The 27,042-nt window shown below is 36.3% G+C and overlaps 1 protein-coding gene across 2 annotated transcripts in view; it reads left to right on the top strand.

The window, feature by feature from the left end:
• LOC115221515 (monocarboxylate transporter 14-like) overlaps nucleotides 1-27,042 on the top strand; it is a 74,961-nt gene that overhangs the window by 21,314 nt on the left and 26,605 nt on the right. For both annotated transcript variants that reach the window (XM_036510891.1, XM_029791716.2), the window contains exons 4-5: nucleotides 11,743-12,018; nucleotides 25,962-26,074. In XM_036510891.1, the coding sequence (XP_036366784.1) occupies nucleotides 11,743-12,018; nucleotides 25,962-26,074 (389 nt within the window). The remainder of the gene's footprint in view (nucleotides 1-11,742; nucleotides 12,019-25,961; nucleotides 26,075-27,042) is intronic.

Genomic DNA, 27,042 nt, shown 5'->3' with positions numbered 1-27,042 from the left:
GGATAAAAATGTTTCTTTTGTTCAAAGGTCAGTACCAGAAAGGATAACTTCCACCACCAGTGCTGTGCCCCAAATTCCCATCTGCTTTTGTTTTATAGGAACTGCTTTAGTAGGACTCATCACATTTTCTGCCACTTATTTGTTCAAGAGGATCTTCAAAGCCTACCACTGGACTTTTGGTGTCGAATTATGCATTCTGCTTATGTATTAAGACTACTCTATTATCAGATTGAACATTGCAGAGGAAAAGAGACCAGGAAATAAATTAATATTTATTGCTATTTATTTATATTGAACTTTTTTATTTATTTTGGTTTGGTTTGGAGGACTGGGCTGTTCCCATAGCTTTCACAGTTTCACCAGAACTAGTGAGCTGCTTGCATCTCTCTCTCTCTCTCTCTCTCTCTGTCTAATAATTTGTCTATCTGTCTGCTTATCTTTTTGCCTGTTTATCTATCTCTCTATCTAATTATGAATCTATCCATCTCTATATTTATGACTATATATTTGTCTATTTGTTTGATTATCTATCAAATTAACTAGCTGCAACACTATTTTTTAATGTTCTCTTAACATTAACCTTTATTAACAGTAACAGGCCAGCAAATACTATATAAAATAATTAAACAGTGTAAATTTTTTCTTTTTTCTTTTTCTTTTTTGCATACTCATATTAAAAAATATATCATTCAGAATATAATTTATTCATAATGTTATTTAAGTATTTTAATTTATTTGGACATAAGAAAATTTTCACACACACACACAAACACACATATAAATGCATGGCCCTACAAGTATATGTATACACATGTGTGAGACTGTGTTTATGGTACCTCTATTGTATTTGTATTTTCTATGATTCATGAATAATCCAATGACCTCAGACACACTGGATCACTACTAGCCTGATGTAGTCCTCTTGCATATCATTAGACAAATCAGTTGTTTGCTGTCCACATTTCTTTGTTTGTGTCTATTTTCTTTTATTCAGCTAGATCACAAAAAGAAAGGTCAGTCACACAGCCCAAAAATCCACTCCACTCTCCTCTTATGAGGAGGAGAAGAAGAAGAAGATAAATCCAATCTGGGGCCCATCTTAAAGTACTGCAGATTCTAATTGTCAGGGAATCAATTTGTGACTAGTCTGCTGTGGTTGAGCTACTTCTCAGTTGCGTAGAAAGGGCGGTGCTGGTGATGTTCCTGCTGTTATTGTCATTGCTGAGTATACCCAAGCCCTGCTTGCACAGCCATATGGCATGGAGACAGTTGGTCAAAAATCCTAGAGATATCCAGCAGATCTGGCACGCTGGATGTGCTAAGCTTTACTCTCATCTTGTGTTGGTGGTATTGATGTCCTTTCATAAGGGCTTTCATAAGGACCTCCTTGTGTTAGTCCATAGAAGAGGATGAAATGAGAATGATTTGAGAGAACAAATGAAATATTTAAAATCTTGATGGATTTCAAAAATCTTAGGTTTGTGAAATGTTATCTTTGCAATTTTTTTTTTTCGTGATTTTATTTTTATCTGATGAAACAACAGCAAAGATCTACAGAAAACAATATTTACATAAGTATTTTATTAACATCTGCCTGATTACACACTTAATTTGCCAAAACAACTTTAATATCAAGACAACTGTTGATAACAAATATTTTGTCAGCAGGTCATGAATTCAAGATCTTCCATGACTAACATGCATGTAAAGACATAAATTTATAAGATAAGGGATGTGCATGTGAGTTTGTATGTATGTATGTATGTATGTATGTATGTATGTATGTATGTATGTATGTATGTATGTATGTATGCATATATGTATATGAATGTATGTATATGCATGTATGTGTGTATGGATGGATTGCAGTGTGCGTGTGTGTATGTATATATATATATATATATATATATTTAAAATTCAAATAAATTATTATCTATAGAAATGATAAAGTGGCCAGTAAAAATAATTCAAATAAGCAAAATATATAATGAAAAGTCAGAGTGCAATAAGTACCTGTTTGCTTGAAAGGTGCTTATGTTCTTATTTGTGTTATACTAAATGTATCTTACAAGTGGGAGGACTATTTCGGAGAAATATGTTTGCTATATTCTCCGTCCATGTTTAAATATAGTGAGAGATGCATGCATAAATATATATATCATCATCATCATCATCATCATCATCATTTAGCGTCCATTTTCTATGCTAGCATGGGTTGGACGGTTTAACTGGGGTCTGTGAAGCCGGAAGGCTTCATCAGGCCCAGTCAGATTTGGCAGTGTTTCTACGGCTGGGTGCCCTTCCTAACGCCAACCACTCCGTGAGTGTAGTGGGTGCTTTTTACGTGCCACCTGCACAGATGCCAGACAGAGCTGGCAAACGGCCACGAACGGATGGTGTTTTTACGTGCCACCGGCACGGGGGCCAGGCGAGGCTACGGACTCGAGCGGATGGTGCTTTTATGTGCCAACGGCACGGGGGCCAGGCGAGGCTGGCAACGGACACGAACGGATGGTGCTTTTACGTGCTACCGGCATGGGGGCCAGGCTAGGCTGGCAACGGACACGAGCGGATGGTGCTTTTACGTGCCAACGGCACGGGGGCCAGGCGAGGCTGGCAACGGACAAACGATCGGATGGTTCGCTTAACCACAGCTGCAATTTCCACTGATGTTGATTTGGTTTGATTTTGACTGTTCTCACTGGTCTTGCCGGGTCTTCTCACGCACAGCATACTTCCATAGGTCTCGATCTCTAGTCATTTCCTTGGTGAGACCTAAAGTTTTATATATATATATATATATATATATATATATAATTTAGTCATCACTAATTATAACTGAGGATGTTGAATAGCACCTATTCTGTAAGAAATAAATGTAAAACCCTTAATGCTGTATAAAGTGCACTGTGCACTTCATACAGCATTTAGGGTTTTAACTCTTGTTTCTTGCAATATAGGCGATTCAGCAGCTTCAGTTACAATTAGTGTCTCACACACACACACACACACACATACATACATATGCAGTGGTGGGATTCTAATTTTTTAAGAAACTGTTCTTCCCTTACCTTCAGCTGCATCTCTCTATATATAAATGGCAAAATGTCTGTGTGTGTGTCCTCTATACAAATCCACAATTTTTTAGTTAGAGGGCTCGCACTTTTTATGGTCATTTAAAACCGTTCAAGGGTGGTCGTGCATATCTTTATATTTCCCCAGTCAACCTGCAAAACCATTAAAAAATCAATAGAAGTGACTTTTTTGTGAATTTTCTATCCAAAACCCAATCAAAATGCCCGAAACTTGATACGCCAATTGAATGCCAGCTAGCTGTATGTGATTGGTCAGAGCTTTGGACAATACTCGCGTGTATGTGAGCACGCACGCAGCTGTATATGCATGCACTAGCACTATGACCTGGCGTTGCTGGGTCATAGTGCTAGTTATGTATATATTGGTTTCAAATTTTGACACAAAGGCAGCAATTTGCGGGGAGGGGCTAAGTGAATTACGTCATCCCCAGAGCTCAACTGGTACTTATTTTATCGACCCCAAAAGGGTAAAAGGCAAAGTCAACCTTGGCTGAAATTTGAACTCAGAATGTAAAGACAGACGAAATGTCACCATGCATTTTGCCTAGCATCTTAATGATTCTGCCAGCTCCTTGCCTTACTTTACATATATATTATATACTTTTGATACAAAATAATCATTCATCTCTTTTTTAAAGAGAAACCTATTGGGTATCTATATTTGTTCCTAGTGATACAACATTCCATATTCCTTTAACGATAATGAACTCAAATTTTGTAGTGATCATAAATAAGATTCCTATGGATAACAAGTTGCCCACCATATTCTTTTCTTGAATTCCTCAGCCTGATTCATACTCTAGTCATTTAGAATAGTTTCTTCAATCTTACAATGTCAACACATCCTACTATTGCGATTTGCTGTTCAACCACTACTTTGATCTTGGTTCTTAGAATCACTTTTTAGAAATTTTCTCAGGAGGATCATCATATTTTCCTGGTGGTGCATTGTTCAAGTTGTGTTAATGAGCATTGTGAAAGTACTTCAATATTATAAACAATCTTCATGGCCAGTTATTGAATAAAAGTTCATTTCGTGGTTAACTAACAGAAGAAAAACATAGTTTCACGTAAAAGACTTTGTCTCTTTTATGTTAGATGTTTGTTTGGTTTGCCATGCTAAAACAAATTAATTTCTATTAAGAAAATGATGGTCATTTGTTACAACAATTGTTTGCTTAATATACTATATTTTAATGTGTATAAGGAACTCTCATCTATAAGGAATTCCCTAATTTTGGGGGCTTAAAATTTGCAAAAAAGTTTTTGTAAGAGATCATATTACGATCGATATTGCTTAACCTAATTTATGACCTAATTTTTTTTACCGAATTTTTTACCGAATTTTTAACCTAATTTCTTACCTAATTTTTTAACCTAATTTTTCACCTAATTTTAAGAGTTCCTTATACATGTTAAAATATGGTACTTATGCTAAAATACAAGTAAAAACAGCAGTTCAAAGGTTGTTTGGTGGGTATTTCAAACCAAAATTTGCATGTCACATGATGCAAATATTGATATTGGTTTTAAAATTTTAGCACAAATTCAGTAATTTTGGGGGATGAGATAAGTTGATTATATTAACCCCAGTGCTCTACTGGTACTTATCTTATCAACCCCAGAAGGATGAATATCAAAGTCAACCTCAGTGAAATAATGCATATATTAATGTTAATTTATTTTTATTATTTATGCACCATTTTCAAGCCTATCCAGGCTCATGGGCCCGGTTTCCCGGTTTCTATGGCATATGTGTTCCCCCCAGCTGAACGGGATGCCAGTCTATTGCAGCATTACTCAAGAAACAAGAAGAAAGAGTGAGAGAAAGTTGGGGCGAAAGAGTACAACAGGGGTCGCCACCACCCCCTGCCAGAGCGTCATGGAGCTTTAGGTGTTTTCACTCAATAAACACACACAATGCACGGTCTGGGAATTGAAACCACGATCCTCCAACCGTGAGTCCACTGCCCTAACCACTGGGCCATTGCACCTCCATATTAATGTTAATAACCATTCAAAAATATGAGCAAAATAAAAATATGAAGTTAGAGAAAATATTGTCAAAGAATTGAAAAATAAGTTTATATTTTTAAACTCCATTGAAGAATCAGGTGTGTTGAAAAAAGCCCTTTGTATTTCAATAGGTTTTTGGTAAAATGCAAAAATACAGGTTGAAAAAAAAATTTATAGAGTGATTTATGGATTTCAAAGTGAAATTAAGAGAAAAATAACTTGGGAAATAAAATTCTTTTCTTCAAATGTCTACTGAAGAATTACACTTGTTGAAAGAAAAAAAATACTTGTATTTCACCTGTGTAGCATCTTGGGCAAGTGTCTTCTACTATAGCCATGGGCCGACCAAAGCCTTGTGAGTGGATTTGGTAAACGGAAACTGAAAGAGGCCCATCGTATATATGTATATGTATATATATATATATATGTGTGTGTGTTTGTGTGTCTGTGTTTGTCCCCCCAACATCACTTGACAACCAATACTGTATGTTTACGTCCCCATAACTTAGCAGTTCAGCAAAAGAGACCGATAGAATAAGTACTAGGCTTACAAAGAAAAAGGCCAGGGGTCGATTTGCTCGACTAAAGGCGGCGCTCCAGCATGGCCACAGTCAAATGACTGAAACAATTAAAAGAGTAAAAGTGTATAGTCAGTAAAATTCTAATATGCAAGAAGACAAAAAAAATTCAAGATTTTTTGGGGGGTTTGTTTTGAGATTTCAAAGTAACATTTTCATGTAACCTGAATCCAAATTCAAATATTAATTGTAACTATCTTTAAAAACCTGAACAAAACTATAGAAAATAGTATCAAAGAACTTGAAAAGAATTTAAACTTCTAATGATCAAAAGTGAATTACATCATCATCATCATCATCATGTGCTGGAATTTTTTGTTAAGTATGAAGGTGGCTACTAGCTTATTGAGAAATTTCTAAGTTTGTAATTCAAATGGGTTTGAGCAATTTTTTTCATTTTGAGCTGCTGAATTTGAAGATCACCTGATTATAAATAACTATGCTCAAAATGTTATTCTGTGTCTTCATTGACACAAATCAGCAGCATGATTGTTACTTATTTAGTTGGTTTCAACCCTTTCCTTGACGACCCAGAAGTCGACTCACAGTATCATATATCATTTAGCTACTGACATGAAAACTTCCTGTTAGTTTGTCCCCCCCCCCCCCCGCCCAGCTATATTTATATTCTATAAATCACACCAATGCAAAGAAGGAAGAAAATTTAAGAACTGATACTGCAGACTTTTGTAATTTTAATTACCAGTTTGTGTGAACAACCATAAAACATTAACATTTGAATCCCATCACTGCCTATACATATATACATATGTATCTATATATCTATCAATCTATATATATATATATATATATATATACATATATATATATAATATATATATATATATATATATACATATATATATATATATATATATATATATATAAAAATATATATAAAAATACAAAATGGGACAAGAACGCAAAACACTCAAATAGACGACACAAAAAACAGACGGGTCATTCGAAGCCTCTAATCTTCAGTCAAGAACCGGATCATCCTTGCAATTTCGGCTGATTAATCTTGAGATTGCTCCAATCCGGCCAGCCCCAAGGAAAAACTAAGCTACGAGCATTAGATTTCTTGGAAAAAGGATCGAATGTATACGAAACAAGGACAGAAAAATGGACAATGCTACACGAATATAAATACAAAAAACAATAATAGTAATAACAGGACAAAAGCATGGGTGTCTTACGACTTTAGACAGTTCAACTTAGCTTAGCTGGCGTATTTGGAAAAGGATGCCTTACGGCAGACGAAGAAATCGATGTGGTATATATATTATATATATATATGGAGACCCTCTTCAGTCATGAATGACTATGGGATTTCAGCTAGAAAGTTACCTTCCGAGGCACAAGTCTAGGCAAGGTTGTTTCTGGAAGGCCAGCAGTCGCCCATGCATACCAGCCGCCCCTCTCCACACCACTGATGTTATCCAAGGGAAAGGCAAAAGCTAATACAGCTTGGCACCAGTGATGTCGCAACTCATTTCTACAGCTGAGTGAACTGGAGCAACATTAAATAAAGTGTCTTGCTCAAGAACACAACAAGCAGCCCGGTCCGGGAATTGAACTGACAACCTCACAATCATAAGCTCGACGCTCTAATCAGTGAGCCATGCGCCTTCGCACTTATATATATATATGTATATATATGCATGTATGTATGTATGTACACATGTATATATATGTATTTATATATATATATATTTATATGTATATGTGTATATGTATATATATATATATGTGTGTGTGTGTATATATATGTATACATATGTATATGTATATATATTTATATGTATACATGCAAGTTTTTTAACCAATCCTAAACTTGAAAAATATTTTATAAAATTTGCAAAGCAATTTAGATTTCATCACTGACTTTCTTTTCCATTACCTGCACCTAATTATTGTTACTGTTGGCTTTTATTATAATTATTATTACTATTATATCAACATTATTATTATTATTATTATTATTATTATTATTATTATTATTATCATCATCATCATCACCATCATCAGCATTATCATTATTATTATTATTATTATTATTATTATTATTATTATTATTATATTATTATTATTGAGTGAGAGAGCAGTGCATGCCATCAAAGTGACACTGGGGTAAAATATACGAAGCCCAGCATACCCATCATGACTACCCGTCTGATAAGGGTACACCAGGCACATGCATCACAACCATATGTGCGCGACATGGTGATCTCATATCAAGATAAACAGCACATGACCTTGCAGGTGGGGCCCATTTAGAATTTTCTTCAGGTCAAGTAGCTCATCCTGCTCAAAAGGTCCCTGAATAAGGGTTGCTTTAGGATGTTGAACAAGACACACATCTCCAGAGGTAAATTATTCAAACTCCAAAGAATCCATCTCAACACATGGCTATGATGCTCCCCCACTACTTCTGCTCGTGATCAGAGATGCACATATCGTCAGCCTATAAGGGACATGCTCAACTGGTTAAGGTCAACAACTGACAAGCAAATCTGTGGTATTGAGCAGAATATTGCTGTAGCCCATCTTTTATACCAAGACAAAACAATGTACATGATAACACTTCCAATCAGTTAAGATCAGAAGCCATGAGAGCCACTGCCTGGCACTGCATCAGGGCATTATTATTAATTATTATTATATTATTATTATTATTTATTATTATTATTATCATCATCATCATCATCATCTCATCATTATATTATTATTATTATCATTATTATCATTATTATTAGTAGTTTTATTTTTATAGCGTGCTTTCACTTCACTACCGAGCGCAGCTCTGTGTGCCTTGGGTATGTGCTGTGATTTGTTGTGATGCTCTGATGGTTATTGTATGGAAAGTGTTCTGCGTAGGATGTGTGCAGTGCCTACTAGTGCTTTCTGTATGTTATATGTGTTTGTAAGTCCTGGTGTTTTTGTTATGTATTTGTCTGAATATTTTTTTATCATGCCTAATGCACCTACTATGATAGGAATTGTTTCTGTTTTCAGGTTCCACATTCTAGTTACCTCTATTTCCAGGTCTTGTATTTTGAGAGTTTCTCCATTTCTTTTAGAGACACGTTGTCATCTGCCGGTATTGATACATCAATTAGAAAGCATTTTTTTTCTTCATGATCTCTGACAACTATATCTGGTCTGTTGGCCTTAATTTCTCTATCTGTGTGTATCGGCATATCCCAGAGTATGGTTGCTCTTCTCGTTTTCTGTGACCTTTTCTGGTGTGTGCCTATACCATCTTTTTTCTGTTGTTATTCCATAATGTTGGCATAGCTTCCAATGTATGTAGGTTCCAAACTTGTCATGTCTGTGAATATATTCCTTCTTAGCCAGGACTGGGCAGCTAGAGATAATATGATTTATTGTTTCTTGTCCATCTCCACATATTCTGCAGTTACTTGTAATATTTCTTTCATTACATGTTTTTGGTAATTTCTGGTGGGGAGGCTTTGGTCTTGTACTGCAATAAAAAATCCCTCTGTTTCTGCTTTGAGTCCTGAGCTTCTCAACCATTGCTGGGATTTTTCTTTGTCTATTTCTTTTGCGTTTAGTTTAGTGCAGTATTTACCATGAAGGGGCTTTACTTGCCATCGTTTTATCATGGTTCGTTGCTGTTCTATTTTTAGTTTGGATTTCATTTGTTTTATAGCTTTTGTTGTTCTTCATCATCTTCTTCTTCTTCTTTGTGTTTATTAGGTGGTATGATTTCTTGTTTGTATTTGTCAGCTTCCTTAAATACTGAGAACAGTTTTTGTTTTGCTCGTGTTTTGCTGCTATCTGGATCAGTTTTCCTTCCTTCTGAAGTAGGTATTTTTGCAGTCCTATGGTGGTTATTTATAGTAGTTTTCCAGCTGTATAAGGCTTTACCACCTTCTATACGTTGTATATATAGTCTTTCTATGTCAGATTTTGGGTGATGCATCCTAGATCCTGTCAGTATTTTTCTTGTTTTTTTCCTATCTATTTTGGACAGTTCATTTCGTGTCCAGTTAAGGATATTGTAGCTGTAACTTATAACTGGGACAGCTAAAGTGTTGATACCTATTATCTTGTTTTTAGCATTGAGCTCTGTTTTAGTATTGATCTAACTCATCTATAATATTCTTTTTTATTTTCTCTTTCATTTGTGTGTGTTGTGTCTTATCTAGTTCATGGATTCCTAAGTATTTGTAAGTTGGCTTTGGTCTAATTCTTTTATTTCATTGGTTTTATCTAGTGTGAGTGGTACTCTTTAACTAGTTTTCCCTTTCATGGTTACTTTGGCGCATTTTTCTAATCCAAATTTCATATCTATTTCTTTGGTAAATCCATGAAATGTCTTTAATAGTGTTCCAGCTGTTTGTCATTTGCAGCGTATAGTTTTAGGTCATCCATATATAAAAGGTGGCTGATCGTTTTGCCGTAACATTTATATCCGCATCCAGTTCTATTTAGCATATCAGATAGAGGTGACAGTGCCAAGCAGAAAAGGAGTGGAGAGAGCGTGTGTCTCCCTGGAATATTCCTCTTCTAATGGGGATGTCTTTGGTTTTCATGAGTCCATCTTTTGTTTGGAGGTGTAGGACTGTTTGCCATTTATTCATAGAGTGCTCTATGAATTTATGATTGTTGGTGCTACTTTGTTAATGGCTAGTGTTTCGAGGATCCATGTGTGGGGGATGCTATCAAACGCCTTTTTGTAGTCAATCCAGGCCATACTGAGGCCTTTCTTCTTTCTGTGGCTGTCTTCAGTTACGGCTTTATTAATCATTAGTTGATCTTTACAGCCATATGAGCCTTGCGGCATCCTTTCTGCTCTTCTGGGAACAGTTTGTTTTCGTCCAGGTGCTTGTTCAGCCTTTGCGATATCACTGCAGTAAATGCCTTGAACATAGTAGGGAGGCAGGTTATTGGTCTGTAGTTTTTGGTTTTGTTGTTTCATTTGATTTGGGAATTAAGATGGTTTTCCCCTTCGTGAGCCATTCAGGCATTGTCTCTGGCTCTGCTAGTATGCTGTTAAAGTTTTCAGCCAGCTTTTTGTGCATTCCTGTTAGATATTTCAACCAGAAGTTGGGGATCTTGTCATGCCCAGGTTCCTTCCAGTTGCTTAGTTTTTGCAGTGCCTGGGTGACCTCTTCAGTTGTTATGGGGGTCCAAAGTTGTTCAGATGCCGAGTTTGTTATTTTCATACTCCTTTTTTGGGCTGTTCGTTCGCCGACCATATTTCTTTCTAGAATTCTTCCAATTCTTCTGCTGTTGGTGCTGCAGTGACTTCTATTTTATTTTTGCCCAGTTCTTGGTAGAACTTTTTGGGGTCATTATTATTATTATTATTATTATTATTTATTATTATTATTATAATTATCATTAATATCATCATCATCATCATCATCATCATCATCATCATCATCATCATCATTATTATTGTTATTATTATTATTATTATTATTATTATTGCTATTAATATTCAGTGGCGGGGTACTTATTCTGCAGCAAACTTTGTGGTCCCTGAAACTTTCAGTAATTCTATGATTTTTTTTTTTCTAAAACAGTATGAAAATCTGTATTTCATTTTATTCTATATAATAATGCCTCCTGCCTGTCTTGATTATTTAAATATTTTGTTAGATATATTTTAATGTCTATTTTTACTCTGTTTTCACCTAAACTTATTATATACATGTATTTATATATTTATGGCTGTGTGTCCCCAACATTGCTTGACAACCGATGGTGGTGTGTTTAAGTCCCCCGTAACTTAGCGGTTCAGCAATAGAGACGGATAGTAATAAGTACTAGGCTTCCAAAGAATAAGTCCTGGGGTTGATTTGCTCGACTAAAGGCGGTGCTCCAGCATGGCCACAGTCAAATGACTGAAACAAGTAAAAGAGTAAAGAGTAAAGAGTATATATATATATATATTATATATATATATAAGACAAGGTAAAAAAACTGTATGTATGTATTTATGTATGTATCTATGTATATGTAGATTTATTTATATGTGTTCTTCTTTTTCTTTTCTTCCCCGCTTACTTTCTCTTTAGGACTTTTCACTGGATTATGTTTCTTCACTGCAAACGTTGTTGTCGGACTGTACTTCAGCTCAAGACAAGCTTTGGCAGTAAGCCTTGCTACCACGGGCAATGGAGCTGGTGTGTTTGTCGTCAACTACATCACTGAAAATCTCTTGGCTTATTATGGACTGAGAGGCACTTTACTCATGCTCTCAAGTTTGGTACTCAACATGGCAGTTGCTGGAGCTCTGTGCCGACCCTTAAAATACAAGCTTGTCGAGAATACTGACAAGGATATACCTTTGAGTAAGTTCATTGACTCTTTCTTTATCATCATCATCAATTTCATCATTATCATCATCACCATCATCATTATCTCCTAATATAATAATGCGCGTAATGTTTTTATATCATCATCATCATCACCATCATCATCGTTTAATGTCCGCTTTCCATGCTGGCATGGGTTGGACGGTTTGACTGAGGACTGGTGAGTTAGAGGCTGCACCAAGCTCAATCTGGTCTGGCAAAGTTTCTACAGCTGGATGCCCTTCCTAACGCCAACCACTCCGAGAGTGTAGTGGCTGCTTTTTACGTGCCACCGGCATGAGGGCCAATAAGGCAGTTCTGGCAACGACCATGCTCAAAAGGTATTTTTACATGCTACCTGCAAAGTATATATATTTGTCCAAAATCACAGAGTAGGAGAAGACCGAGGTAGGAGAAAGGGTATAAGTGAAGGGAGAGGAGAGAAAATAGTAATTCAGTGAAGGAGAAGTAGTGAGAGTAATAGCCCTGACTGAAAGAGAGTGAGAGAAAGTAACTGCAACGAGAGAAAGGAAGTGGCAAAAAGAGTGTCGTGTATCTTCTGTTTTTCTCCATCATAACATGAAAAAAGAAGGGACGATAGATGAATATCAAAGGAAGAGGTTGAAAAATATCAGCATTTCAACTCTGTGTGAGTATATGTATGGGTATGTAAAAGGGAAGTATGTGAATGTTTGTGTGTGTGTGTGTTTGTGCGTGTGTGTGTATGTGTGTGTGTGTGTGTGTACGTGCATGCAATGGAAATGGAATGATGAACGTTCAATGCTGGAAAAAAAAAATCAAACAGCATTTCAACTCCGTGTGAGTATATGTGTGTATGCGTGTTCATGTACAAGGGAAGTATGTGAATGTTTGTATCTGTGATTATTATGTGCCGTATTTTACACCTAAATCATATATAAAATACAACGATTAGCTGTCACTTTTGATGGCACCGGGTCAGCTAGTTATTATTATGTCATTATTATTATATTCTTCTTTCAGTTTTATTTCCATTTCTTGCTGAGTGTCTTCCAGACCCCTGTGGCAAAGAAACTCACTGTTTACATTGATAGACCATTAAACTAAACACACAAGATAGTTAATTTTCAAAATGAAATGAATTTTTTTTTTTTTTTTTTTACTTGTTTCAGTCATTTGACTGCGGCCATGCTGGAGCACCGCCTTTAGTCGAGCAGATCGACCCCGGGACTTATTCTTTGTAAGCCCAGTACTTATTCTATCGGTCTCTTTTTGCCAAACCGCTAAGTGACGGGGACATAAACACACCAGCATCGGTTGTCAAGCGATGTTGTGGGGATAAACACAGACACACAAACATATACATACACATACATATATATACATATATACAACAGGCTTCTTTCAGTTTCCGTCTACCAAATCCACTCACAAGGCGTTGGTCGGCCCGGGGCTATAGCAGAAGACACTTGCCCAAGGTGCCACGCAGTGGGACTGAACCCGGAACCATGTGGTTGGTTAGCAAGCTACTTACCACACAGCCACTCCTACGCCTGTGATGTAGCAGTTATAACAATCTTATTTTATTGACCTCATAGGAAGAAAGGCAAAGTTGACCTCAGTGGAACCTGAACTTAAAATGTGAAAACAGACGAAATGCAACGAAGCGTTTTGTCCAGCACGCTAACATTATGAGGCCAGCTTGCCTCATAATCAGTATAGACATGTAGAGAACATGTATGGGATTTCCCATCTGTAACTACTCAGACAAAGATTCAAAATAAATGAATAGGTGCAGGAGTGGCTGTGTGGAAAGTAGCTTGCTTCCCAACCACATGGTTCCAGGTTCAGCCCCGCTGTGTGGCACCTTGGGCAAGTGTCTTCTACTATAGACTTGGGCCGACCAAAATCCTTGTGAGTAGATTTAGTAGACGGAAACTGAAATAAGCCCGTTGTATATATATATATAATATATATATATATATGTGTGTGTGTGTGTGAGTGTTTGTTTGTCCCCCCACCATCGCTTGACAACCAATGTTGGCGTGTTTACGTCCCCCATCACTTAGCAGTTTAGCAAAAGAGACTGATAGAATAAGTACTAGCCTTACAAAGAATTATTCCTGGGGTCAACTTGTTCAACCTAAAAAAGGTGGTGCTCCAGCATGGCTGCAGTCAGATGACTAAAACAAATAAAAAAAAAAGATAAAAGAAAAAGTAAATGAATTACATACACATATTCTCTATCTTTTACTTGTTTCAATCATTAGACTGTGCCCATGCTGGGGCATTACTTTGAAGAATTTTAGTCAAATGAATCGACGCCAGTACTTCTATATTTTTTATGCCTGCTACTTATTCCATCAGTCTCTTATGCTGAACCACTAAGTTACAGGTATATAAGCATGCCAACACCAGTTCTCAAGCGGTATTGGCATACAAACAAAAACATACAGACACACAAACATATATATATATATATATATATATATATATATATATATATATATATATATATGTATATATATATATATATAAATATATGTATATATATATATATATATATATATATATATATATATATATATGTATATATATATATATATAATATAATATATATATATAATATATATATATAATATATATATATATAATATATATATATATATATATATATTATATATATATATATAATATATGTATATATATATATATTATATATATATATATATATATTATATATTATATATAAATATATGTATATATATAATTTTCAATGGTTGTGCATCATCATGGCCGCAACTCTAAGCTGGAACTACAGAAAAAAAAGGAGTGGCTGTGTGGTAAGCAGCTTACTTATGGACCACAGTGTGGCATCTTGGGCAAGTGTCTTCTACTATAGCCTCGGGCCGACCAAAGCCTTGTGAGTGGATTTGGTAGATGGAAACTGAAAGAAGCCTGTTGTATATATGTATATGTATGTGTATGTGTGTGTGTATATGTTTGTGTGTCTGTGTTTGTCCCCCGAACATTGCATGACAACCGATGCTGGTGTGTTTACATCCCCGTAACTTAGTGGTTCAGCAAAAGAGACTGATAGAATAAGTACTAGGATTAGAAAGAGTAAGTCCTGGGGTCAATTTACTCGACTAAAGGCAGTGCTCCAGCAAGACCACAGTCAAATGACTGAAACAAGTAAAAGAGTAAAGAGTAAAAAGTATACACATACACACACACATATACAATGGGCTTCCTTCAATTTCCAGTTACCAGATCCAGTTATAAGGCTTTGGTTGACCTGAAGCTACAGTAGAAGATGCTTGTCCAGGCTGCCACACAGTGGGACTGAACCTGGAACCATGTGGTTGGGAGGCAAGCTTTTCTTACCACATGGACTGGAAGAACAGTGGTAGCAGGGAGTTCTATCAGACTGCCAGAAGGGAAGCTAGGAGACAGGTTTATTTAGCCAGAGGGGAAGCAGATAAGAAAAACTTTGCCAATGTTCTCTGTCATGAGGACCAAAGACATGAGGTGCTTTGTGTTGCAAGATAGTGTATGCGTTGCAAGAGAATCGTGATGTCATAGGAGATAAAGGTGTCCACATGGATGATGGCTGCAAGGAGAGAGACTTGAAGACGCCAAAGGTTGCTAAATAAAGAGAATGAATGGGAGAAAGAGAGTCTGCCAAATGTCGACCCAACAGAAGGACCAGCTATCCGAATTGACAGTACCTTGGTAATATAGTAATTAGGGGTATGAACACAGAAAAAGCCCCCAGCCCATCAGGAATCACTGCAGAGAGGTTTAAAAGATCTGGCAGTGTCGGCTATAGTCTAGTCACCCATATAGTCAACCAGGTGATACATGAAGGAGTCATACCCAATGACTGGTGTAGCAGTGCCATAGTCAACTGCTACAAAGGTAAAGGTGACACATTAGATACAAATAATTACAGAGGTATCAAGTTGTTGGATCAGGTAATGAAAGTCATGGAGAGGCTCATAGCCCAACTAATTAGGTAGAAAAGGCATAGGTAGAAACTCCATAAGATGTACCCAGTGTAAGCAATGGACACATAAGGGGTGCAGCAATATCAAAGGAAGGCTAACTGGAATGATAGTTTTTGTGTGTGTCAAATGCTCAGGTGCAATAAACACTGAAAATATGCAGAGAACAGCTTCCGTCACATTCCAGGGGGGAAAACTACAAGTAGTTGATAGCTTCCGTTACCTAGGTGACCAGGTCAGTATCGAGGATGGATGCTCTGAAAGTGTAGCTGCTAGAATAAGAATAGGCTGGGCAAGGTTCAGTGAGCTCTTACCTCTGCTGGTGACAAAGGGCCTCTCGCTCAGAGTAAAAGGTAGACTGTATGATGCATGTGTACGAACAGCCATGCTACATGGCAGTGAAACATGGGCCATGACTGCTGAGGACATGCATAAGATTGCAAGGAATGAGGCCAGTATGCTCTGCTGGATGTATAATGTCAGTGTGCATACACTGAGTGTAAGCACCCTGAGAGAAAAGTTGGACTTAAAAAGTATCAGATGTGGTGTGCAAGAGAGACGACTGCACTTGTATGGTCATGTGTTGCGAATGGAATGAGAACAGCTGTGTGAAAAAGTGCTAGGCTTAATTTTTTAATGGTAATATATAAATAGATTACATGCATAAGTTAACTATGCTTATTATTGCATTCAAATTTAAAACAGGTATCAAATTAATGTATTCAAAGTGAATGCATTATTCATAATAAATGGGGATTTAATGAATACATTACTTGTAATTGATAGGTATTTGAATATAATAACTATAAAAGGGCTCAAGAGTTACTGTCATCATCATCATTGTCGTCTAACGTCCACTTTCCGTGCTGGCATGGGTTGGATGGTTTGACTGAGGGCTGGTGAGCCAGAAGGCTGCACTAGGCCTCAATCTGATCTGGCAAAGTTTCTACAGCTGGATGCCCTTCCTAACACCACCCACTGCAAAAGTGTAGTGGGTGCTTTTATGTGCCACCGGCATGAGGGCCAGTCAGGCAGTACTGGCATCGGCCATACTCAAATGGTGCTTTTTACATGCCGCCTGCACAAGAGCCAGTCCAGAAGCACTAGCAATGACCATGCTTGAATGGTGCTTTTACATGCCACCAGCACAGGAGCCTGTAAGACAATGATCACACACGAATGGTGCTTTTTATGTTCCATTGGCATGGGAGCCAGTCAGCAGCCAGTCAGCAGCCCTGGCAATGATCATGCTCGAATGGTGCTTTTAACATTCCAGTTGCTCAGGTACTAATCAGTTGGTACTGTTATCGGCCATGACAATTGAATCGGCCAAATTTGAATGCAATAATAAGCATAGTTAACTTATACATGTAATCTACTTATATATTACCATTAGAAAATTAAGCCTAGAAAGATGTATGAATATTAAATAGAATTTACGTATCAAGCTGTAGCAAGCTTTTATCCTAGCCGCTTATTCTATTGACTAAAGCGAAGTTTAGTAGATAATAGTTGTTTAGAGGAACAGCCATTGAATTGCTAACATTTATATTTAATCTGCAAATCAATTTTTTTTTCCTGCATATAGACACAGCCATGGCTGTGTGATAAGAAGTTTTCTTTTCAACCACATGGTTCTGAGTTCTGTCCCACAGCACAGCACCTTTTCTTAACCCTTTTGTTACCGTATTTATTTTGAGGTGCTCTGTATATTTTACAATTATTCTAAATATAACAAAGAATTTAGCAAAATAATTTAGTTATCATTAAGCTAGTGTTAGGAACATAAATTGTGACTAAGGCTTGGTGGAAGATTTTAGTTCAAAACTTATGAAAAGAAGACATTTGTACTACAGAGCCAGAGGCAGTTTCAGGCAGGTTGGTATCAAAAGGGTTAAATTACAGTTTAAAATACAGATAGTCTTAATTTTTGGCTCAAATCCCAACAATAGACCGATCAATACATCAGACTGACAAACAAATGAGAAGGGTATGAGAAATAACAGCTAAAATCACGCACCAAAAATTGAAAATTTTTTGGGGTTTTTGCATGATTATATAACCCTAATTCCCATGTGTAGAACCCAAATTCACAAACATTTTCTGAAAATTCCAAAAAGTAAAATAAGTTATATGGCTACTTAAAATAGAATTCCACTGCCATCTTGATTCTGACAGTTTTGAAAATGTCACAACTACCTGGTTGTGGCCTCTTGTGAGAACATCTCAGATGAAACCTGATGACTGAAATGCTTTGCAGACTAATAGAATATCACACACTCACACACACACACATACACATGCACTCGCACACACACACACATGCACAGTGTGTGTATATGTGCGTATTTTTTCATTCGTATTTTTTCATTTTTCTCATTTGTATTTTTTCATTCGTATTTTTTAGTCGCATTTCATATCTGTTTTTATTCCTTAAATTTTATGTCTTAAATTTATAAGGTTCATGAAGTTATTTATTTATTTATTTATACTTATATATTTGTAACTAAATTTGACAAACATAGCAATATATAAGGAGTAGCTATATTTATAAATGTGGTGAAAGTAGACCTGATGATTGGGAGTGTGTAAACATAATGAGTTTTTGAATGAGACTTTGTGTCTTAACAATGCCATACTCAACAATACCTCATGAAACACTTGTAGTACATAATATGGAAAATTTGGGGATTATGAATATAAATGCTAAGTATATTATTTAATATTTTATGGCTTGGTTGAGTTAATATTGTTTAGAGTTGATGAAGTTGTGGGTTTTTCTATTTCTAACACATATATATATATATATATATATATATATATAAACATTACTTTATATAATTAGGGTTCAGTAAAAAAATTTGCTTTACTACATAGCGAACTTTTAGAAATAGCAGCCAAAAAATTTAGCTATTTCTTCTACTATAAGAAGAGTCTCCCAGACAATGTACACTCAAAAACAATTCACGTAGGCCGAAATTATTATTGACTATATATATATATATATATATATATATATAAAGACATCATCATCATCATGCTGATGAGGGTGATGGTGATGAAGATGATGATGATGATGATGATGATGAAAGACATTTGTAGCCGTATGTATATACATGTATGCATATAGAGATATAAATGTGTTTGAGTGTGTGTGTATCAAGTCACTCCTAAGTACCACTGGTAATGTGTAAAACAATACAACCTGTTGCATAGTCAGATTATAAGTGATTAAACATGGGCTAAGCTAGTGAGGCGGAGACTTGGAAATCTAACAGGAAGAATTTTGTTTTTTTAAATGTATGTCAATGTTTAGATGTTCCCAAGATAGAAGGGTCAACGGTTATCTCACAATAGGGAGTGTAGACATAGAAATACTTGAAATGATAAATGACTGCACTGGGAATCTACTGAGTGATGGGTTAGACTCGAACTCAGTAGCTGGGGTGAGATCAGCTGGTCTAAGAGAAGATCGTTCGTAATAAAAATCTGGTATTCTTTTATTCTTTTACTTGTAAATAGCAAGTATGTGTATATGTTTGTGTGTCTGTGTTTGTCCCCCAACATCGCTTGACAACTGATGGTGGTGTGTTTATATCCCCCCCCCCGTAATTTAATATATATATATATATATATATATATACAGAGAGTGAGAGAGAGACTCACACACAAATACTCATACATGCACACAAACACACACTCACCCATTTACACAGATATAAACTCCGAGACCATAGTACAGAAGTACACTGGAAGGAATTTTTTTACAAGTTATGAAAATACGTAACCAGTCACAGTTAAAATTGTACACACAAGCATACAATGACATAAATAAATATTGACACATACTTTGGTAGACTTTGTAATACATACACAGAAAAAAAGCTTATGTAATCATTAATATATTGGTAAATATTCAGACAAAGTAAACATCAGGGGCGTATATTCTGGGTGTGTTAGGTGTGCACTGTACACCCATCAATAATGGCAAACTTGATTTAATAACAAATCTTAATACTCTCTTTTACTTGTTTCAGTCATTTGACTGTAGTCATGCTGGAGCACCACCTTTAGTCGAGCAAATCGACCTCAGGACTTATTCTTTGTAAGCCTAGTACTTATTTTATCGGTCTTTTTTGCCGAACTGCTAAGTTACGGGGATGTAAACAGTTGTCAAGCGATGTTGGGAGCACACACAAACATACACACACATACATATACATATATATATATATATATATATATATATATATATATATATATATATATATATATATATATATATTTATATACATATATACGACAGGCTTCTTTCAATTTCCGTCTACCAAATCTACTCACAAGGCTTTGGTCAGCCCGAGGCTATAGTAGAAGACACTCACCCAAGGTGCCATGCAGTGGGAATGAACCTGGAACCATGTGGTTGGTAAGCAAGCTACTTACCACACAGCCACTCCTGCACCACATTTGTTATACACCTGCTTGAAATTTGGTGGCATTGGGTGTGACAGCACACCCAATGCAACAACCACCATAAACCACTGAGAATCTCTGTGCATTATTCCAGTATTAGTCTATGGATGTGAAAAGTGGAAAGTGACCAAAATGGAAGAAAAAAACTATTGGTAGCTCCCAATTTACATGCTTAAGGAGAATACTCGACATCAAGTGGGTGCAAAGAGTTTGAAATGACACAATTGATACAACAACAGGCATCAACAGGATCAGTGACGAAATAAGATGCAGACGCTGGAACTAGATTGGACACATCCTAAGACGAGATTGAGAAAGCAATTGTATGGTGGTTCTAAAGTGGTAGCCTGAGAGTAAATGGACAGCACGGTGCCCTAAAACCACATAGTGAAAGACCATTGACAAGGAAAGGAGATGAGAAGGGTGGAGAAGCTGGAATGAGACCAGAACAATGGCAGAAAACAGAGTGAGTTTTAAGGCGGTGAGCTGGCAGAGACGGGTGAAATGCTTAGCGGTATTTCGTCTGCCGCTACGTTCTGAGTTCAAATTCCGCCGAGGTCGACTTTGCCTTTCATCCTTTCGGGGTCGATTAAATAAGTACCAGTTACGCACTGGGGTCGATGTAATCGACTTAATACCTATGTCTGTCCTTGTCTGTCCCCTCTGTGTTTAGCCCCTTGTAGGTAGTAAAGAAATAGGTATTTCATCTGTCACTACGTTCTGAGTTCAAATTCTGCCGAGGTCGACTTTGCCTTTCATCCTCTTGGGGTTGATTAAATAAGTACCAGTTACACACTGGGGTCAATATAATCGACTTAATCCGTTTATCTGTCCTTGTTTGTCCTCTCTGTGTTTAGCCCCTTGTGGGTAGTAAAGAAATAGGTATTTCGTCTGCCATTACAAACAGATTAAGTCAATTACATCGACCCCAGTGCGTAACTGGTACTTAATTTATCGACCCCGAAAGGATGAAAGACAAGGGCAACCTTGGCGGAATTTGAACTCAGAGTGTATCAGTAGACGAAACAACCCTAAGCATTTCGCCCGGCGTGCTAACGTTTCTGCCAGCTTGCCGCCTTCCTGTCAAACCATCAAACCCATGTCAGAATGGAAAATGGACAGTGAGTGACCATTGGTTTCATTTCTATAAAGCACTTAGCTGCATGGGTAGCTTATCAGACTCAAAAATCTGTTAACTTTTGAGTCTGAGGAGTTGCTTCTATAATGGTAACCAATGGTTACTCTCTGACTAGCCATAACAAACAACCTTCTAAATATGTATATATAGGCGCAGGAGTGGCTGTGTGGTAAGTAGCTTGTTTACCAACCACATGGTTCCGGGTTCAGTTCAACTGTGTGGTACCTTGGGTAAATGTCTTCTACTATAGCCTCGGGCCGACCAAAGCCTTGTGAGTGGATTTGGTAGATGGAAACTGAAAGAAGCCCATCGTATATATGTATATATATATAGGTGTGCGTGTATGTTTGTGTGTCTGTGTTTGTCCCCCTAGCATTGCTTGACAACCGATGCTGGTGTGTTTATGTCCCTGTCACTTAGTGGTTCGGCAAAAGAGACCGATAGAATAAGTACTGGGCTTACAAAGAATAAGTCCCGGGGTCGAGTTGCTCGATTAAAGGCAGTGCTCCAGCATGGCCGCAGTCAAATGACTGAAACAAGTAAAAGAGTAAAGAGTATATCTATTATATAAAATCCGTTCTGTCTGTCTGTGTGTGTGTCTTCTAGGATCTCAGGCATCCTCCATCCAATCGCGCTCAAACTTGATATGCAGACACTGACGGTATCAGGGCATGTATAAGTCTTGAAAAAATTACAAAAATCGATTCCAGATGAGAATGCGATCGATAAAGCCGTGGGAACGTGCATTTATACATGCAAGTACATCAGCTGTTGTGATCAATACTACAGGAAAAGGCACATGCAGTTTGCACAAAAATAGCCAGGTGGCTTGAAATAATGTGACAAAATGGGATGGTCGGACAAGTTGTTTTGAGAAAATTTGGTTTAAATGTTTGACAACTCAGTACCATCCATTGGACGGGGTGGAGGGCGTTTTGCTCATATATATATATGGGTATGAGTAAGTATTTCATTTATTTCTTTGCCACATTTATCACTGACGAAGGGAAGGTTCTTATGAACTAACTCTGAAATCGGTCCGATATGATAATAACGGAATTTTTTAGAAATTTCTGTCGACCTTTTTCGAGTAACGTGCTTATTGTGATAAATTATATGGTTATGGACAATGTGTCTAGTTTCGGCATATTTGGCATTAAAAATTTTTTCGTTTGCTCTTATTTATAAGTTATATATATATATATATATATATATATATCGCCATCATCCTTAGAATCCCATCACCTTCCTATTTCCCATCTATATGGGTTATATACACACATATATAGCCCATCGGCTAAATACACATATTATCACTATCTAGTGATGACGTGAGTATATAACCTATATCTTAACCAGTACTTTTGTGAAAAATACGGTTGAGGTTCTCATTGGTTTATGTCTACTTTGTGGGGAAATTTACCAACGTATGAATGGACAAATAATTTAATGATTACATAGGATTTATTATTTTTTCTGTTTATGTATTACAAAGTCTACTAATGTATGTGTCAATATTTATTTGTGTCATTGTGCACTTGTGTATACAGTTTTGACTATGACTGATTATGTATTTTCATAACTTGTAAAAAAATTCCCTCTAGTAAACTTCTGTACTGTGGTCTTATATATGTCTTAATGTGTGAGTGTGTTTGTGTGCATATGTAAGCATGGTCTCTCTTTCCCTTTCTCTCTCTCTCTCTCTATATATATATATATATAAATATATATGTGTGTGTGTGTGTTTGTGTGTGTGTGTTTGTGTGTGTGTGTATATCATCATCATCATCATCATCATCGTTTAACGTCCGTTTTCCATGCTAGCATGGGTTGGATGGTTCAACTGGGGTCTGGGAAGCCAGAAGGCTGCACCAGGCTCAGTCTGATCTGGCAATGTTTCTACGGCTGGATGCCCTTCCTAACGCCAACCACTCCATGAGTGTTGTGGGTACTTTTTACGTGCCAGACGAGGCTGGCAAATGGCCACGATCAGATGGTGCTTTTTACGTGCCACTGGCATGGAGGCCAGTCGGGGCAGCGCTGGCAACGGCGACGTTCGGATGGTTCTCTTACGTGCCACCAGCACTAGTATCACAGCTACAATTTCCTTTGATGTTGATCGATTTCGATTTTGATTTTGATTTTTATATATATATATATATAATAATAATAATAATAATAATATTAGGGAATATGATTCCAAACTTACAGGGAAAAATTCAATTTAGTAATACTAAATCAAATTTCACAATATACAATACATATATATATATAAACTAGAGAAGAACCACCATGTAGCAATTCAACAATGATATAATTAAATCAAAATATATAGAAAAAGATTAGGTATACGATAAAACATATACCTATAATTAAGTAAGTACAAAATAATAAATAAATAGTATATAATTGATTGCATAACCAACCAGGCAGTCTGATGTTGTTACACATCGTGGTTGTTATTCTATTTATCTATACTATTTATAGTATAAATAGATAGTATATAATTATATACTATCTATTTATTATTTAGTACTTTACTTAATTATAGGTATATGTTATATTGTATATTTAAGTTTTTTCTATATATTTTGATGTAATTGTATCATTGTTGAATTGCTACATGGTGGTTCTTCTCTAATTATATATATATCTATACATACATAGTATATATATAATATATATATATATATATATATATATATATATATATATATATATATATATATATAAGAAGGAATATCTGATTTCGAACTGAAAGTTTATTTTACTTTATCCCAACAAAAAGTAATGTAGTAATCAAAGTATGCACCTAAATTATCAACACCATTTTGCTATTTTATCGGTAGCTTATTTATACCAGCAGTGAAGAATTCTGAAGAGCAAGAGGTGATGAAATCTTGTTTTTGCATCTTCTTCAGGTTTAAAGTTCTTTCCTTGCAAAAAAGTTGTCTAATGCCTAGAAACATGATAGTCAGTTGGTGCAAGGTGGATGACAGAACTTCCAAGTTCTGTTCCTGTAACTTGAGTAGCATTCTTTGTGCAACATTTTGTCAAGCATTGTCTTGCAAGAGAACTGGCATGTCTCTATTGGCCAATCACATTTGTTTAATTACAAGTTCACTCATCATTTCGTCCAGTTGGTTGATGTATACATCTGCTGTAATTGACTTACCAGGTCTCATGAAGCCGGACTACCAAACAGACACCATTAACTTTTTCTGGTGAATATTCGTTTTTGGATTGTATTTTGACACTTCATCTCTAGCCAACCACCATGCAGAATGCTTGCTATTATTTAAAACAATACAAAAGTGCATTGTAACCTAACGACGTGTAACAACATCTGATAGCCTGGTCAGTCTTGCAATCAAGTGACGTGATCACCATCATCATTGAGCAGCCCTCCCTATCATCCCCATCACTATATTGGTTTTATTATAATGCTGCTCTCCATTCTGCATCTGTTTAGACCCATTCTGCAGATCACCCACTGATAAGACTTTCTATATACACTTGGCAAGCTGGTAGAATTGTTACCGCATTGGACAAAATGCTTTGCAGTATTTCTTACAGCTTAATGTCGTGAGTTCAAATGCTACTAAGGTTGACTTTACCGTTCATTCTTTCAGGATTGATAACATGCGTACCTGTTGAGTACTGGGATTGATCTAAACAACTAACAACCCCTTCCCTAAAAAATTCTAGCCTTGTACCTATAGTAGAAAGGATTATATCACTCATCTATTCTCAGAAATAACACTGTAACAAAAATTTTATTGTTTTTTATCTTTGGTCAGTGTTATTTCCAAATTTGTTCTATCCAGAAACCAAAGGAAATGACTGCTATTCCCTTCAGACTTTGCTTTTGTCACAAGGACATCAATGTTTTGAAACTGACCTATTTTCCATTACATTTCAGACAAATTCAGTGCTGAGTTGCTGAAGCAAAAATATCATTATAGCAAATATTCTGGTCAATATCACAGATTTGTTTGTCAGTAGCTTGGCGTTAACTACTTGAGTATGTCCCTTAATGGCTGACAATACAATATGTACATCTCTGATTGTGAGCAGAAATAGTGGAGGAGCATCATAGACATGTGTAGAGAGGGATTCTTTGGGGTTTTAATAAATGTAACAAAAGCAAATTTTGAAGGAAATATTAACCATTTTGCATACGTTCTAGGGGTAAACAAATAGGAAATAACAGTCGCTACCCAAGGACAAAAACTGTGTTACACAGATTAATCAACAGCAATCTACTTCTCTTTTTATTTCTTTTCCCTTTAAAGTTTCGTCTTTTTCTTATATTTTCTTTCTTTTTTCTCTTTCTCTTTTAGATGAAATAAGCACATCTCAGCAGCTAAATGTTCCAGTAATAGATAACAATGCAGAGACTGTCAAGAAAACAACTTCAGAAAATAGTCTTGATGAGACCCGTGTTTCACTAATGGTAAATATATATTTATATTACATTGATGTATTCGTTTTGTAAGATTCTTGATGTGAAATAGTGTGTTAAAACAGATATTGCTATATTTGGAGATGGTCATATATTTGTCAATTAAACACATGCCCTATATACCTGATCTTCACTTCAGCTTATTATTATTCTCAAACAGAACAAGAAGGGACACATGGGATAAAGAATCACTAAAGAGGTCACAGGATGTGTGATGAAAGAGCTTAGACAAAGGACACTAAAATTATATAATAATAATGTTGAAATCAAGACCAAGTATATAGCTTGTATGATTAATTGACCAAAATGTGGCCATCCCCAAATATAACAATACGTGCATCTTTGATCATAAGCAGGAATAATGGAGGAGCATCATAGCAATAGATTGAGAGGGATTCTTTGGGGTTTAAATAGATGTAACAAAAGCAAATTTTGAAGGAAATGTTAACCATTTTTCATATTTTCTAGGGATAAGCAAATAGAAAATAACAGTTGCTACCCAAAGATAAATTTATATTATAATTTATATCATATTTTATGTTATACGTAGATTTGTATCTTTCATCTTTTACTTGTTTCAGTCATTGGGCTGTGGCCATGCCGGGACACTACCTTGAAGGGTCTAATCAAATAAATTGACCCCAGTGTTTAATATTCTTTTTTTAAAATCTGATGTTTATTCAACTGGTCTTGTTTTTGTTGTACTGCTAAATTACAGGGACATAAATAAGCCAACAAGTGGAGGACCAACATAAGCAGGAATATACACACACACAGACGCACACACACATGCACACACACACACACACACACAAGCACAAACACAATAACCAAGCATAGGAGTGGCTGTGTGGTAAGTAGCTTGCTTACCAACCACATGGTTCTGGGTTCAGTCCCACTGCGTGGCACCTTGGGCAAGTGTCTTCTACTATAGCCTCGGGCCGACCAAAGCCTAGTGA

The sequence above is a fragment of the Octopus sinensis genome, linkage group LG18, assembly GCF_006345805.1.
Source record: "Octopus sinensis linkage group LG18, ASM634580v1, whole genome shotgun sequence".
In the NCBI taxonomy this organism is placed as follows: Eukaryota; Metazoa; Mollusca; class Cephalopoda; order Octopoda; family Octopodidae; genus Octopus; species Octopus sinensis.
Note: the sequence above shows the minus strand (reverse complement) of the source record. Positions and strands in the feature narration are given on the sequence as shown.